The 826-nt window shown below is 41.8% G+C and overlaps 1 protein-coding gene across 1 annotated transcript; it reads right to left on the bottom strand.

Annotated features, from left to right (window-relative positions):
• Positions 1-70: 70 nt before the first annotated feature.
• On the bottom strand, positions 71-686 carry LOC107579139 (cell division cycle and apoptosis regulator protein 1-like; the record flags this gene model as incomplete). The annotated part of the gene is made up of 3 exons (XM_016265001.1): positions 487-686; positions 305-393; positions 71-217 (listed from the first exon to the last, which is right to left on the bottom strand). Coding segments are annotated over exons 1-3 (432 nt in total), but the record flags the coding sequence as incomplete, so codon positions are not given.
• Between the last annotated feature and the right edge of the window lie 140 nt (positions 687-826).

Below are 826 nucleotides of genomic sequence, written 5' to 3'. Positions count from 1 at the left end.
GATACCGATATGGTGGCCGATATATCGTGCATCCCTAAACTAAACACACAACACTGCACAGAAGCAGCACCTGAGCTCTGGAGAGATGCAAGCCCAGCGTGTACACGATCTCCTCCAAGTCCTTCTCCAGCAGGTAGCCGCAGTGACTCTGGTCGAAGTACACAAAGGCCATCAGCAGATCCTTGTTAAACGTCACCATCTGCTTTTTCTTCTCATCCTACAGACAGATTGAAATAATACAGCATTACACTCCTCTCACTATCAGAAACTTTTGGTGTTGCAAAAGGAGATGTTGTTGACTCACTTTATCTTTAGATGACCTCTCTTTGGACTTCTGCTCATCTCGCCGGTTGTCTCTTCTGTCTCTGCCATTTGAGTCTTCATCATCTTTATCTGAGGAGCACAAAGGATCAGTTTCTGGATCAAAGATTCAAAACGGATCAGAAGTGTGCTTGAGGATCCAGGTGCAATCAGTGTGACCCCTACCGTCGCCATCATAGTCGTCTGCGTCTTCTGCCTCCAGTGGGTCATATTCATCAGCGTTGTTGTTGCTGCTGCCGTCTTCATTATCATCATCATCTTTGGATTCTTCTCTCTTAATACCTCTCTCCTTCTCCTCATCCTTTACCCAGGAGATATTAAAATATTCATATATAAAAAAAAAAGCTTTAAAAAAATGCATTAATTTGAACAAATCACAATGCTTTTAATGCAGACATAAATCAAAGAATCAATCCAAACACGGTCCCCGCACTTTCTGACCAATCAGTGTGATTTTTTCCAGTTGTTCATGATGCCAAATAAACATTTTCATGAAAAAAAAAAA

Source organism: Sinocyclocheilus grahami, unplaced genomic scaffold (assembly GCF_001515645.1).
Source record: "Sinocyclocheilus grahami isolate Dianchi unplaced genomic scaffold, SAMN03320097.WGS_v1.1 scaffold14598.1, whole genome shotgun sequence".
NCBI classification, from domain to species: Eukaryota; Metazoa; Chordata; class Actinopteri; order Cypriniformes; family Cyprinidae; genus Sinocyclocheilus; species Sinocyclocheilus grahami.
The sequence above is the reverse complement of the archived record's forward strand: the minus strand, read 5'-3'. Positions and strand labels throughout refer to the sequence as shown.